Below are 14,617 nucleotides of genomic sequence, written 5' to 3' on the forward strand. Positions count from 1 at the left end.
TACTTCACACTTCTGGATTTATGTTCCTGAAGAAAATGTTCAAATGCGGTTAAATATTTTCATAAATTATTGTGGAAAGATCTAGAAGGTAGCTCTACCAATGTTTCCAAAAAGATCTTTTGAAGACCTTAGTTGGCCATAAGCTATATGAGTTTCCCTCCCCAGATTTTAGGCATCAGTACAAGTGGCAAGGCATCTCAGAAGAGAATTGATAATTCTGTCTAGGCAGGTCATGCCCATCTATGGAATTTATCGTGCTTGATCCTGAGTCCCACATTTCAAGGGAGATATAGATCTACTAGAAAGTTTTTGTCAGTAAAATTTGAGAATTATAATGTGATTCGGTCATTTGACGAATGACTGAAAAACTGGGGACATTTAACCTAGAATAGGGAAGAAGACTTCAAGAAGTCAAAAGAGAGATTTTCAATACTTGAAGCACTGACATGGATTGTAAAAAGATGGAATCAGAGCCAAAGATGAAAAGTTAATGAGGACATATTTTGGTTTGTTGTTAGATAATCAGATATTTCAGAGGTGCAATAGGCTACTACAGAAAGTATTGAGTTTTTTTGCACAAACATTTGTGTGAGCCTGCAGCCAGAAGCTGGTCAGCCACTTGAAGAGGTACAGAAAACACAGTACAAACCATGGGTCCATCCACACAACCAGTAAGGCCACTTCCAACTCTGAGATCCTGTTTCTATTATTCTATGAACTGATAGGAGACAGTGGCTTCTGTGTTTAATAGTTTCTATGTTTAACCAAGTACAGAAATAGTCTAGTATATCTTGGGCTTCTGTTGCTCTCAAAACTAACAGTCGCCAAATTAGTAAAAACAAGAATATGAACAACAAAGGAAGATATATTCCAGAAACATCTGTAGACATCTAATGAGACCATTAATGTTTTGTCCTCACCTCTTCTTCCAGTGCTTTCTCCTGCTCAAGAGAGTCACGTGAACATGGACCTTCCCCCAGTGTCCGAGCAGATCATGCAGACTCTAAGTGAACTCGCCAAGTCCTTCCAGGATATGGCCGACCGCTGCTTGCTAGTCTTGCATCTGGAAGTGAGGTATGGCCAGCCAAACGTAGGACTTTGCCGTGGCAGTACATTATTATTTATAATCACTTGTGTGTTTCAGGTGGGGTATCACCATAATTTGTGGTTCTTATGTTGATGTTGTCCTTTTTTTGATGATGAATATGATTTTTAGTGTTATTCAGTCACTTTGAAGTTAACTGACCACATGCTGTATTGTATGATGTTCCAACATCGGCGTGGCCCATATAGTCAGAAATCTGACATTCAGATTTGAATGTCAGTGCCACCTGGGTAGGTGATCTCATGTCAGCTAGTTAACTTTACAAACCCTCAGTTTTCTCTTCCTAAAACTGGAAATGGTAATTCCTAATCTAGAGAGATTTTCTGAGCAAAATAATACATACTGAGCAGAATGCCTGCTACACAGGAAGTGCTCCAAATGTGGTAGCTTTGCATTTAGGGTGACTATATTATCATTGATATTTTTCCTGAAGGGGAGAGTCATGAAGGAAGTTACAGAATCAGGAACTATGATCTACTTCTTGAAGGTACTTAAAATCCAAATGCAGAGATTAAGTTAAATAATAATTGAAGAATATTATTTCGAATATGGTATATTCTTGTCCCTGTTCTTCCCCCTGAAGTGAGGAATACTCTGATTGACTTTGGCAGCCTCTATTTTTAGGCATATAGAAGTGGGAGGAAGGAGGACTAAGAAGTCTTCAGTTGTTTTTTATTTGTTGAACAGGTATCTATTGAGTGCTTTCTTTGTGCCAAGCAGTGTTCTAAAAATTGGTTACAGCAATGGATAAAACTCAAGGTTCCTTCTCATAGAACTACATTCTGACAGGGGAAACAGTCAAGATTAGATTAAAAAGACAATTTCAAATAAGTGCTACTATAGTCATAAAATAACATAATGGGATAAATCAGTACTATTCAACAAAAAGATGATACGAACTAAGATGTGAGCTACATAGATAATTTTAAATTTTCTAATGAAGTTGAGCATCCTCAATGCAGAAATACAGAATGCAAAATTCTCCTTTGATTTTGGAACATTTCATATCCTGGATTTTCAAATTAGCAATGCTCAACTGGTAAAGTCTATGCAAATATTCCAAAACCCAAAAATCTTTTGGTCCCAAGCATTTCAGATAAGAAATACTCAACGTGTAGTCACATTTAAATAACAGAGAGAAATAGGTAAAATTAATTATAATCATATATTTAATTTAACCCACTATATCCAATGTATTTTGACATGTAATTAACATAAAATGATTAATAAGTTATTGTGCATTTTTTGTACTAAGGCTTTGGAATCTGCATACTTTGCATTTGTAGCATATTACAATTTTAGTCACATTTCAGGTGCTCGGTGATCACATGTGGCCAGAGCAGACTGGATGTTGCAAAATTACAAGGTTGAGTAGAAAGAGAATTTTTTTCTTTAGATTAAGTAGTCAGAGGAAATGTGACAAAGTGACAAGAAAAAGCCATTCGAACAAAAACTTAGGGGAAGAAAATTTCAGACAGAGTACAGAATAACGTTTACAAAGGTCCTGAGACAAAATCAAGCTTGGCCATTTTGAGAAACAGAGAGAAGCCCAACATGTTTGTAGAATGATGAAGAATAAGGTCCAAGTGACAGGCTGGAACCTGACCCTATGGGATCACAGAACCTCACCCTCAGCTTATAGGCCAAGTAAATTATTCAGATTTTATTCTGCGGGTACTAAAAAGCCACAGGAGAGTTTTAAGCAGGGGAGAGATGTTAATTCATTAACATGTTTAAAAGAGATAGAAAGCTTGCCTAGCATGTGCAAGACCCTGGGTTCCATATCCAGTACCAAAACAAACAGAAAATCACTCTGGCTATTGTTTGGAAAAGATATTAGAGGGAGAAATATGAATGGAAGTAAGGTGGCCAGTTGGGACCCGTTAAGAGAACTGAAGTGGCAGAGGTAGAGTTGTAAGAGGTGTTGGATTTGGAACATATACTAAAGACTTATTGACGATTGATTGGGTTGGGTTGAGTTGCTGGTAGCAGCAGGAGAAAGGAAGGTTTCGCGGAAAACCACCAGTGTGGGGCCTGGCAATATTGTGGATGCCAAAGCCATTACCTGAAGTGAAAGACCAAAGAAGGAGAAAGGGTGGGGGAGGGATGATACCAAGAATTCCTTTCTCAAGATACTCAGTTTGAGACGCTCATTAAACAGGTGACAGTGTCAAGTAGACAGATGCATACTTGTGAAACTTCAGGATCAAAAACCTCAGAGGACCAGAAAGTACACTGTAGGGTGATACTTTTTCTTCTGTTTACTTTGGAGCATTATTAAAATCAATAGAATATTTTCTTTTTATTTGAAGTCTTACTAGATTTAGGTTTTAAAAATGTAAACAGGACTTTGGTTCATAGTAACATCTTTGGAATATGCTTAGACTCAAATTATACCTTGGGTGTCTTTCAGATGTGTTCCTATCACTTCTTTTTTGTGCCACTTGCTTTTTTTATTCTTCATTATCTCGCCAATGACTTACTCCTTTATTGTTTATAAGCAACTTGTGAGTGGAACAAAAGAAGTAGCATTGCAGATTTGGGATCTATTTTACCCAGCATTATTTCTGATTTTATTTTTTACTTTAACCTGTTGAGAAATAAAAGCTCTTGCTATATGTTTTTTGATTTATTTTATGATAATTTTTAGATTTGTTTTCTATTTATTTTCATGCTGATAGTGAAGTAAGTCAGGCATTTTCTATGAATAGATAAATGCAATAGTCAAAGGGGGATAAAAACACCCAGTAATGTTCTGATGCCTCTGTTACCTGAGTTACAAAGAAAAACAAGGGAACACCAAATTAATTATTCTCACAACTCCTGGAATTTATGCTATTGATTGTGTGGTGGCGGGACGTGTTCTACATTCTGAATTTCTTACTTGAAGTGTAGTTAATTCCAAGTGGGATATTTTCAACACGTTTGAGTGAAATCTTTTAAATCCTTAACCTCTATTCTGTCCTTTTTGTTTCTGTACATCTTGGCAATACTATTCCTATAATGCTGAACATGTGTTAGCCATTATTTATTAACTTTACAAGAAACCATATAGTGCTATAACACTCTGCCGTATCTCCTTCAACTTTAGTTTAAAAACAGAGAAACGCAATTTTAGGCTGAATAACAAAAAAGACTGGATTTTAGAATCCTGAATGCAGAATTGTCTTTCCTTGACTTTGCAAACACTACACATATTTATTTTTTCTAAATTAAATTTACACATTTCCTCTTATAACATGATTTCAACATTCAGATTGTTTTTATTTTTCCATTTTTTATTTTATTTTTATTTTATTTATTATTTATTTTATTTTATTTTATTGTTCCATTTTTCTTTGTTCCTTTTAAACTATGGTTTATTAAGCTAGGAAATTACTCCATGTGTGGCTCAGACAGTAAATGTTAACACACTTTATCCTACCACATTAGCAATGAGGGGGGTTGTACACTGGTTATACAAAATGAATAAGACAAATCCTACACTACCACTCTTGTGTGATAACGCCAGAACACAGGCATCTGCTAAGCTCCTTGGGGACCCAGAGTGCAAGGCTGTGGGAGAGACCATCAGTTCATCCACCATTGTGGACGGCCCCAGAACCTGAATCAGTCTTCTTGCATATTAGGTGCTCAGTAAAAGTATGAATGATTTTTAAGAATTATCTGTTTTGAAACCACACAAAATAAGTTCTAATTCCCCAAACAAAATTTGCTGCTCTTTAAAGGAAATGAATTGACTTATAGATTCTGTTTTCAGACAGTTGTCCACTGGCAAGTCCCTTGCTCGTATTTAAGAGAGTGCAGTACTGCTAATGTTTGCTGTTTCCATCACCCTGTGAAAGAGAATCAACACTTGGCCCTGTTGTCCAGGAGCTAGTGTGATGAAGTGGCTCATTGGATTCTGTCTCTGGCACTTTTAGCCAAGAAGCCACTGTAATAAAAGAGCACAGAAAGAATAGAAAGGAAGGAAAAAAAAAAAAAAGATTCATGTAAAAAAAATAAAGTGATGGGATATGCCATCAAAAAATATAGAACAACTTCAAATGCCAAAAATTATTCTTATTCTCCCCAAAATCTTTATATCTATAGCCCATATTTTTCTTTAGTATTTTAAAATTCAAACCAAAAAACGTTCTCAAATCCAGCAAGTGCTGTGTGAAAGAACCCATCCAAAGAGCATTCGAACTTTTATCTGTGTTACTGTGGGTCACATTTAAGCACCAAATAGCCCCTTTCCACAGTTTGAGGCATAAGGGAGATGACACCCCCCAGAGTTGAAGGATGTAGTGCAGCCATTAAAAAATGTTAAAATTTTGTTTCCCATTTGAAGTTTAGAAGAAGAAAATTAAGTTGTCATTTGAGCCCAAGATGCCAAGAATGTCACCTTTACTAGCTGATTTCCCTCACTATCCAGAGGGCTCTGAGTGGGTTCAGCAGCAACTGCCCATCACTGTTGGCACCCTAAGTGTGCACTTTCTGAAAATCAACCATCCTGCTGTGTAATCAGCAGTGTTTGCAGAAAACCTAATGCCAAAGTCATGTTAAGGTTAGCGACAACATGCCAGAATTTAAAGGAAAAAAAAAAACCTTTATTTGAATTTGACTGATGACTATTTTAATTTCTTCACCTCTAATCATTTGGGAAGAAGAAATGTATACCTTGAACAATGGTTCTCTCTCTCTGCCACCACTTTAGGATCTGATAAATTCTCACCTCCAATTCTTCCCTGACCAGTATCTCTACTTTTGATTGGTTCCATTCTCTATCATCAACACATTCTTATACTATGCATGAGTTGCCTTACCAAAGCTCATATCTGATAATACCATTTTATCTCTTAAAATTCTCCTAAGGCTCCCTGTGGCTTCTAATAAAGTCAGACTCTCTAGCTGGTCTCCAAACCCTGTGATGACCTCCTGTCCTTTTCTCCCGATTTATCTCATGCCTCAGTCATGATCTCAGTGAAGCAAGAAAGAACCACTCACCATTGCTCAGAACCATCCTCTGCCTACTGTTTCATGCCTTCTTAACACAGTCTTCCTGTTGACTGGCTTTATGCCAACTGTAATTTAATTTAAAAATACCTTAGCAGACATGCTTTGATTTCAACTAAGTCCTACTTCCTTGAAGTTTCTACTGCAGTAGTGATCCGTTGCCCTAATCATGAATCCCAGGGTTGTTCACTTTTCATTGTATAAGAAAGGTCACATTTGAGAGGGGGCTCTGACCAGTACCATTACTGGCATTTTTATCAGAACTGTACTCTTTGTCAATTAGCACATGAATGTCAGGATGAGTTTTTATTGATGAAACTAGTCATTACTTAATTAGCAGTTGTTTTGATGAGCACCTGTAAGTGAAAATGAACAGTAGTTTATCAGGATATTTAGATTCCCTTGCCTGAATAGGATATAAGAATGTCACACAAAACTTACCTCAAATGAATTCTAGAGACTGGGGGTGGAGCTCAGTGGTAAAACATGTGCCTAATATGCACAATGCCCTGGATTTGATCCCCAGCACCCCTCAATAGGGGGAGGGGTCTAAACTGAATGTAAAACCTAAAACTTCTAGAAGAAAACATAGGAGAAAAGTTTTGTGAACATGTTTAGGCAAAGATTTCTCAAATATGACACCAGAAGAACCACATATAAAATAAAAATGGTAAGTCAAGCTTTATCAAATTTAATAACCATTCCTTTTTTTTTAAGAGAAAGAGAGAGAGAGAGAGAGAGAAAGAGAATTTTAATATTTATTTTTTAGTTCTCAGTGGACACAACATCTTTGTTTGTATATGGTGCTGAGAATCGAACTCGGGCAGGCGAGTGCACTACCGCTTGAGCCACATCCCCAGCCCAAGAACCATTCCTTGAAAGACATTTTTAAGATGAAAAGACAAGCCAAAGACTGGGAGAAAATATTTGCAAAATGCACACTTCATAAGAGATTTGTTTCCAGAATATATAAAGAAGCCTCAAAACTTAATAGCAAACAGCCCAACTTAAAAAAAAAAAAATGGTCAAGGGATGTGAATATGTAATTTGCCAAAGATAATTGGATGAAAAATCAGTACATAAAAAGTGCTCAACATCATTAGTCATTAGGATAATGCAAATAAATGCCACAAAGAGATTCCACAGTGCATCTATTAGAATGACTGAAAAAAAATGTTTAAAAACTGACACACTGAGTGCTGGCGAGGTTGCAGAGCAGCTGGAACTGCATTTTGGTGTTGGCTGTGCAACAAGAGAAATGAAAATTTATATTTACACAAAACCTGTACATTAGGTAGATTTATTTATGACCGTCCCAAGCTGGAAATAATCTCGGTGTCACCTAGTGAATGGATATACCTCCTGCCATTCAGTGCAAGACTGCTCAGCAATGACAATGAGTGAACACAGCAAGATAAATCACAAATGCTGTTTCAGTCAGCTTTGTTGCAGCTGTGACTAAATGACCCGACCAGCACAAGTGTAGAGGAGGAAGAATTTATCTGAGGCTCACAGTTTCAGAGGTGTCAATCTGTAGACAGCAGGCTCCATTCTTCAGGGCTCCAGGTGAGACAGGAACAACATGGCGGAAAGTGTGGCAGAGGGAAAAGGCTTATGTGGCGATCAGAAAGCTGAGAGACTCCACTCTCCAGATACAAATTTATGTCTATGCCCCAGCTCCCACCTCCTCCAGCCACACCCCACCACTTTAGTTACCACTCAGTCATCCCTGTCAGGGGATTAAATCACTGATAGGGTAAAGACTCTTCCAACCCAATCATTTCTCCTCTGAACCTTCTTACACTGTCTCACATGTGAACTTTTCAGGAACACCTCACATCCAAACCATAATAAATGCTCTGTGCATAATGAAAGAAGCCGAACTCAAAGGCTACATGCTGCCTGACTGCATTCTGAGGAAGACAAAACCACAGGTACAGAACATAGAGCAGTGGTGTCTGAGTAGGAATTACATGCGAAGGGACAGAGGGAATTTGTATGGTGGTACTTATGCTACTAGATGCATTTGTCAAAACTCATACAACTGTACACTGAAAGGGAAATTTACTGTAAATTATTTCTCAATAAACCTTTAAAAAGAAAGATGGGGTTGGAGTTATGGCTCAGTGGTAGAGCGTTTTCCTCACACGTGTGAGGCACTGGGTTCAGTCCTCAGCACCACAAAAATGAAGAAATAAAATAAAGGTATTATGTCCTCTACAACTAAAAAAAATTTTTTTTAAAGAAGAAATATGACAGGCAAAGCCTACAGTTGTATCTTTGGGAATGATTTCCTGGGCTTTTGCCACCATTTCATTAGGAATGCTTCTTATATCTGATGCCAAATCCCTGGGTCATGGCAGCCTAACTCTGGTTTAACCTCATGTCACTTCCAGCCAACAAGATCATGAAGGATCAGAAAAAGCACCTAATGCAGTGGAGAGTTAGGACTTTCTGAATTTACAGAAGCAGACTGTTTAAACTATACTGCCAATGCGTGGCATTGATTTGGGGGGTTTTGGGGGACGGATTGGATTTGGTGTTTTAGTTTATTCAAAAGAAATTCCTGTGTGTGAGGCAGAATCCAATGGCACTTGCTTTCATTACAATTTAAGTAGGCTAAGGGACAGAGCCAGTCCTCACCCACCTCAGATATCTCCAACTGTCACTATCATCAGCCAAAAGAAGCTAAGGATATCCATGTCCAAACTGACTCAGACCAGCTCAGCCAAGAAATACCCTTCTTCCCAGGCTCACTCAGACATATTTTGAGACTCAGGTATTTCTTCCTGTTGTGACCCTTTCCTGGTACCCCAGGGTCACTTTCTGTGGCACCTCAGGTTGATGGGCTTTCAATGACATGTGTCCCCTATGAGGCATTTTTTTCTTCTTCTTCTGCCTCAGTAGGCTGTGGTGTGTTTAAGGACACAAACTGCTTTGTGTTCCCAGGGGCCTAGCTCAATTTCTAACAAGTTCATAGATGCCCAGTAAGCAGGTATTTAAATAACACATTAGCAATGATAAACATACAGCTAGTGATGATAGCCAAGACTTCACTATGCGTTTCCCTCATTCCCAGCACTGTGCTGTATACTTTATATGTAGTACCCCGTGAAGTAGGGGTTATCATCCCCATTTCACAGATAAGGAAACCGAGGCGTAGGGAGATAAAGTAACTTGCCTAAAGTCAGCAAATGTTGGAACTGGGTATCAAAACCAGTAGTTTCCCAACAAAACCTACACTTGGGGATCTGTGACCTCTGACATTTCCATTTCAACCTGTACTGACAAATATAATGCTTTCCACATTTCACATGCAATCCTAGCATTGAAAAGACTTGCAGAACTCCTTTATTCCTTATCAACACTGTATGGATCAGTAAAGACCTTAGAAGCCCACTTTGCTCCAGATCATTCAGCTATTCTACAGAAAAACTAAAATTGCTTTCTGGCAAAAAAAAAAAAGGTTGGCAGGGAAGTACATAAAAATTTATGAAGCCACTGTCGCTTCAAATATTTTGGTACTCTGTCACAAGATCATTGTCTTCACTGGAAAGATTTATTATTAGCTACTCTCATCTTTCTCTTTTTCAGAGTTCACTGTTTCCACTATCTCATCCCTCTGGCAAAGGAGGGGAACTATGCCATTGTCGCCAACGTGGAGAGTATGGATTATGACCCTCTGGTGGTCAAGCTCAACAAAGACATAAGTGCCATCGAAGAGGCCATGAGCGCCAGCCTTCAGCAGCACAAGTTCCAGTATATCTTTGAAGGTCTCTTTCTCTGGGAGTTAGGGGGGAAGGAAGGGTGAAGGTTTTCCTGATATTCTTTATTACTGAAGTGAAAAATTGTAGAAACAGGTATTTTGCTAGTTTGCTTGGATGAGAGCTTCAGAACCCAGCCATTCCCTGTACAAGTAGGTAAATAATACGGCTGCCATCTGCTCCTGATTGACAGGGAGATTTAATCCAAGGTAATGCAGATGGCTGCCTGCTGTCCACCTTGACAGACCACTCATGAGATTTGGTTGGACCATGAATTAACTAGAGAGCAGCCCATTAAAAAAAAAAAAAAAAACAAGGAAGAAAGAAAAGAAAAACTCAATGAGGAGAGCACCCTAAAAAAATCTTTTATTGGCTAAAATTATCATTGGAGGAAGAAGTTTTCTCTCACAGTTGCATCATCGCAGGAAAAGAACAGAAGCCCGTGATTATAATGCAGCAATAATGAGGAAAACAGCATGCATACATGCATTTGAAGGAGCAGGCAGAAGAAGGATGAGAGGCAGTACCATCTAAAGACACTGACCTTCAAAATTTTTAAAAACATGGTGCCAGCCAAAAACTTTTTCAGGCTGAATTCCACTCATAGAACCCTGTCACTGTAATAAAATACCTCTAAGATACTTAACTTATGAAGATCAAAGGTTTATTTTGGTTCATAGCTTTACAGGTTCCCACCCATGACTGAATCGACCCATTTCTCTTAGGCCTCTGGTAGGGGTCCTAGGTGGTAATGACAGGGAGTAAGCGGCAGAACAAATGGTTCAACTCATGGCCAGGAAACAAAAGAGTAAGAAGGAGAGGTCAATTTCCTCCCCACTGACTCAAGGACCTCCCACTAGGCCCCACCTGCTTAAGACTCCAACACCTCCTAATAGTGCCAGGCTGGGAACCGAGCCTTTAACACATGAGCTTTTGGGGCCATCTTTGCAAAAACAAGAAAAAGTGAAGGAAGAAACATTTACTTAGTTCTAAGTGTGCATAATTAAATCTAACTTTTAGATACAGTAATCTGTATGTGCCCCACATTGTTCTCAACTGGTATTCCTCAACTGAAGCACATGGGAGCACCAAGATTTGCCCTTATATCTCCCTGTAGGAGACCTATTAGTTTGTTGATGTCCTAGGCTGCCCTCGACCAAATTTCATAGACTATAAGACAATACTTAAAATTAAGAACAAACCCCCACTTATGGGCCCCCAGAAATGTTCACAGTCATCTTGTGGGAACTCAACAGCTAGCTCATGATCTGCTTTTCCTTTGTACTTTGTTTCTGATCACATCACTCCTAGTACTACTTTAGAGATGTACCCATTGCCAATGCTGAGGTGTATTAATAAGCATTATTGCCAGTAAACCTCCCCAACCCCTTTTTGAGGTACTGGGGATTAAACCCAGAGTGTCGTACATGCTAGGCAATTGCTGTACCACTGAGCTTCATCCTTAACCCTAACACATTTTTTAATTGATTGATTTTCTTACTTGTTGATATTGAGGTTTATTTCACAATATTATCAATGCCCAATTTTGTATTGGAATATTTTTACTTATGTAGGTTCCCAGTCAATTTTAAGCCAAATTGTTCCCCTTCCTGTTTTATGGGGAAAAAGAGACCAAAACAGATCACTTGAATTTACTATCTGTACATAAATGCTCATTAATAGTTTGTCACCATCTGACATATTCCTTAAGCCTTGACATGGTGGCTGTAAGTGAATGTGGCAGTGCAGGAACTATAGATATAACCAGGTTTTCTTGACAGCATACTAGGACAATGTAGAAATGTTCTGACATGATTGTAAGATGAGCCAGCACAGCCATCAGAAGTGTTTCTTTGTTCATTTCAATTTATGGAGATTTAGAAGAGATGCCCTAATCTGTCTTCTCTTTTCTCCCCACTGCCCTGCTGACCCCCAGGCCTGGGACACCTCATTTCCTGCATTCTCATTAATGGAGCCCAGTACTTCAGGCGTATCAGTGAGTCTGGCATCAAGAAAATGTGCAGGAACATTTTTGTTCTTCAGCAGAATCTGACCAATATCACCATGTCCCGGGAGGCAGACCTGGATTTTGCAAGGTAGGAGGGAAGATTGGAATCAACTTCTTGTACCAAAGCCAAGGCTCACTACCTGGAAAATAACCTTTTAAATGGATTCTCGATATGTAAAATGGTTTTGTTAAAAATGGGGAAGGGAAGATAGATGTTCTTAGCTGATCAAGAAAACAATTCCACAATTTTGTTTAATGTTTAACATTCCTTGGACAGATCATTTTTCCTGTCTAACCTAAGTTCTTACTATAAATCTTTAGCAACTTATTTTTTTTAAATAAAAGTCACATATGCTCATTGCATAAAATAAATAAGCTAATATGCAAAGAAGAATATCAACATTTGTCACAAATTTCTGATCCAGGGGCCACAATCCTTGGTGCACCCCCTCTTGGCTTTTGTTGCACATGCTGTATGCATATACAACTTTTCACACACATAACTGCATGTTATTTCTCTTTTTGCAAAATCAGAGCTATGTTAATATAATTTTATGTTAATTTATTTGCACTTTTCCATATCAATAATGTTCTTTGATACTATAATCTTTTCAACATTCATTAATACTTCTTGAAAACATAATACCTAAACAAATATTTCATAGTATAAAAAATCATGATTTCTTTTTTAATTAGTGTGCGATTATTTGGACATTTGAATTTTTTACCTCCTTTCTCTCATAGTAAATTACAACTATCAAATGTATCTTTATAAGAACCTATTTCTTTATCTCTTCTGTCTTGGTGCAACTGAAACTCATCTCCTCTTGTTTCCACCAGAGAATAATAGTTATTCACCACTGGCCTTTCTCTTCAGGTTTGCTGATCTCAATTTTTTTTTTTGATACTTTTCTTATAAGATACACTTTTAAATTTGAGAGTTAATTTTCTTTTCATTTGGTCTTAACACTGTATCTTAAACAATCAAACCTTTGGTACTTTAATGAAAGTTGAAGCAGTATTGAAGCAGATGGATGATAATTAAGGTACCCCCCACGCTCTGTTGCTATTTATACCTAGGTGGATCATTCCATAAACTCCTTCATTTTCCAAAAGCCATTATGGTTAGAAGTTACTTATTTTTAATAGTCCAGAATGTTCCTGACTATTACTTCTGTTTCTTTTCATTTGATTTTTGATTCCTTGAAAAATTCAGGATAAATTAAAACAATTATTGAGTTATTTAAGGGGATCATAAAACATTTTGTTACTTTGACAATTATGAAGACATATTTTCTATTATCTTTGTTTTGAAAATGAACCACACATGTTCATTTTTAACCTTTCTGCCCTTATTACTCCTTTTATTTCATTTACTGCATTGCCATCCATTCCTATGCTTCTCTCTCCTCCTCCTTCCCTGTCTTTTTCCTCTTATTTGCCAGGAAAGAGAGTATGTAAGTGTGTGTGTGTGTGTGTGTGTGTGTGTGTGTGTGTGTGTATGTATTAAACTCCCTGTTCTAGGTAAATTTGGTGGAAAGCCTTCCTTGCTCAGATTAGGGAAACCAGGTGTGACTGAATGCTGCATTTATTTGGCTGCTCTTATGGGAAATGATCTCATTATTGAATTAGTCTATTCATAATAACATTGACAAGGGGAAGTTAAGAACATGGAGGCCTGAGGGATACAGAGAACCATTACTAATTCTCTGAGGAATATAATTCCTAAATTCAATCATCCTTTTTTAAATGATTTTTTTTATTTAGCTGAAATAAGTAAATTAACACAGTTCTTGGCAGACAGTGTGGGGCCCAAACGCGTGCTGAAAACACTGTTGTCTGAATCATGCAGTGCTGACGGGGCAGTATTAAGGTTGGCATGAGTGGCTGTGTTCCAACGAAGCGTCTGTTCAGGACATAATCAGAGGGCACCCAACTCACGTCTTTCACAGTTGGACTTGTGAATTATGTCCAAGGAAGTAGGTAAAAGCTGAAGTGACCACCTGGGAGAGTTTCTTCTACTCTTTCTCCTTATTCTTAAATGGATTGTAAAAGAAGTAGGTTAGCATGAACACATTGCAGATTATGTCCAGGAGGCCAATACTGTTTCTTCAATGCCTGGACCAGGGTAGGTGATCACTGTGTGTCTTGACTAAATGACTAAATATCACATGGAGGTATGTTTTGCTGTTGATGCAGGGCTTGGATAATGACAGCTTAGTTTATCTTTAATACTCTGAAGGTTTTATTTTAACCAGCTGATATGGTCAGTTTCCTTATAAGCTGATAAAAAACAAAGCACCCCCCTTACACTTCTTTCTTTTAGAGCAGAAAGCATTACAAAAACTAATAATGTAATAATTCATCATCTCTTTCTCTCATTTTCTCTTACTCTCATAGAGACACACTTTATAGCCTTACTTTTTTTCCCATCTTGCTTTTGGTAGGGACAGGTTTTGTGAAATGGGCTCCATCAATTCTACCAAATTTGAAGCTATGTAAAATAAATTTAACAGCAGTACCAAAATAGCCAGAAATAATAGACTGCAGCAGTGTGCCTCAGCATTCCTTAAGCAATGTCTAATCAAGCATGGACGGCATCTGTATTTCCAGCAAATCTCTATAGAAATGTTATCTTCTAACACAGTAATTAATCACTGGTTGCCATGTGTCAGAAAACTTATTTAACAAGAAGTTGCACAGTGATTGTAGTTTTTTACTTCCATAGCCTTTCTGGCCAGT

General features: G+C 37.9%; 1 protein-coding gene across 2 annotated transcripts in view; it reads left to right on the forward strand.

Moving 5' to 3' along the window:
* The window catches only part of Exoc4 (exocyst complex component 4), a 782,658-nt gene that overhangs the window by 714,949 nt on the left and 53,092 nt on the right, over positions 1 to 14,617 (forward strand). For both annotated transcript variants that reach the window (XM_078040565.1, XM_078040566.1), the window contains exons 15-17: positions 933 to 1,074; positions 9,698 to 9,876; positions 11,804 to 11,963. In XM_078040565.1, coding sequence (XP_077896691.1) covers positions 933 to 1,074; positions 9,698 to 9,876; positions 11,804 to 11,963 — 481 coding nt within the window. The remainder of the gene's footprint in view (positions 1 to 932; positions 1,075 to 9,697; positions 9,877 to 11,803; positions 11,964 to 14,617) is intronic.

Source organism: Ictidomys tridecemlineatus, chromosome 2, assembly GCF_052094955.1.
Source record: "Ictidomys tridecemlineatus isolate mIctTri1 chromosome 2, mIctTri1.hap1, whole genome shotgun sequence".
NCBI classification, from domain to species: Eukaryota; Metazoa; Chordata; class Mammalia; order Rodentia; family Sciuridae; genus Ictidomys; species Ictidomys tridecemlineatus.